At 54.9% G+C, this 1601-nt stretch overlaps 1 protein-coding gene across 1 annotated transcript in view; it reads right to left on the minus strand.

The window, feature by feature from the left end:
• The window catches only part of CNTNAP1 (contactin associated protein 1), a 22860-nt gene that overhangs the window by 19049 nt on the left and 2210 nt on the right, over window positions 1–1601 (minus strand). The window contains exons 2-4 of the mRNA XM_011999020.1: window positions 1375–1522; window positions 1081–1284; window positions 359–543 (exon numbers count right to left, since the gene is read on the minus strand). Coding sequence (XP_011854410.1) covers window positions 359–543; window positions 1081–1284; window positions 1375–1522 — 537 coding nt within the window. The remainder of the gene's footprint in view (window positions 1–358; window positions 544–1080; window positions 1285–1374; window positions 1523–1601) is intronic.

The raw sequence follows: 1601 nt of genomic DNA on the forward strand, positions 1-1601 counted from the left end.
AAAAAAAAAAAAAAAAAAAAAACGGTCTTTTTCTGGTGAGCGGCAAGTTTGCCAAGGGCTGCTAGGATATTCAGGAATTGGAATACGAGGTCTTTAAAAAATAATCTTTTTTTAAAAAATAGAGGTAGGATGTCACTGTGTTGCCCTGGTGGGTCTTGAACACCTGGCCTCAAGCAATCCTCCCACCTCAGCTTCCCAAAGTGCTGGGATTACAGGCATGAGCCACCACCTACAGCCTGAATGTGAGGTCTTACCTCTGAGAGACAGAGAAAGAGAGAGAGAGAGAGAGAGACCGACCTGCACTCACTCATCCAGCATCCTGCCCCTACCACGAAATAGCACCTCCCTAGTCTCTCACCTCAGTGTCCAGGTTCAGCCTCTCGAAGTCTCCATTGAGAATAAAGCGCTGCACATAGCCGTCCAGGGTGAAATTTACGTCGCGGCCAAATCGGTCCACCCGCACGTAGTGCCAGTGCTGGTCATTGAGGACTCCGCCAGCGCTCACGGTGGTGTGACCTGGTCTTGGCTGGATGGGACTGCTGCCTGAGGGTGGGGCAGGACAGAGTAAGACCTCAAGCCAGGAGAACTCCATGGAGTCCAAGCTCCTAGGCAGAGCAGCAGCCTGTAACAAAGCCCAGGGCAAGCAGGGAGAGTGGGCTAATAGATCAACAGTCATTGGTGAGTGTGTGACAGGGTAAGCCATTTAGCCTGGCTTCCTGTCTGTGAAAGTGGGAACACATGAGCTGCTTCTATTTCATCGCGCGGGTGTTATGAAAAGCTAATGAGATACAGTGTGTGTGTGTGTGTGTGTGTGTGTACAAGGAAGGAACTGAGGCTCGGAAGTGCCCCATCCGAGGTCACATCTCTGGGTAGTGGTAGAGCTGAGACTGGAATCCAGTTCTCACTCCGACTCCAGTGTTTTGCTAGCACCAAATACTACAAGAAAGGCGTAGTTTGGTCCAGGCCTTAGAGAAGTGGAAGACCAGGCGTGAGCGCGGCTGCGCGGAGGAGGTGCTGCGAGGAGGGCGGTGAGAGAACTTCAGGGGTTGACCCCTCATCGCACCCGGCCGCCGAGCTCACCCAGGCTCATGTGCAGCAGCAGGTGTGCCCCCTCCAGCTCGATCGTCACGTAGTCGCCCTGGGCGCCCTCGGCGTGCAGCAGAAGCCCGTCCTTCTCCTCGGTTTTGAAGCTGAAGGCGAACACGTCCCACAGGCTTCGGCTGACCCCTCGTGGGAAGCGGTATGAGATGGCATCGTCACCGTCGAAATAGAGTATGTCGGACTCTGCGCAAAGGAGCAAAGGACCGTAGGTGGGCCGGGGACTGGGGAGGCTGTCTGTCTCCCGGGCCCCCTCCGCGCTCTCTGCATGCTTACTGTATGGGCAGCCGTAGAGGCCGAGCCTCAAGCCGATCTTGCCGCGTGGGTTCCAGGCCAGGGGCACGATGCGGATGTAGCGCGCGGTGAAGTGGTAGTGCAGGTCATGGCGCACCACTGCAGACTCGTTCACGTTACCAAAGAAGGTCTGAGGAGGTGGGAGAGAGTAGTAACCACGTTCCACTCTCTGCTTCTTTTTTTATTTTATTTTTTGAGACAGAGTCTCC

This window comes from Mandrillus leucophaeus, unplaced genomic scaffold (genome assembly GCF_000951045.1).
Source record: "Mandrillus leucophaeus isolate KB7577 unplaced genomic scaffold, Mleu.le_1.0 Scaffold58, whole genome shotgun sequence".
In the NCBI taxonomy this organism is placed as follows: domain Eukaryota; kingdom Metazoa; phylum Chordata; class Mammalia; order Primates; family Cercopithecidae; genus Mandrillus; species Mandrillus leucophaeus.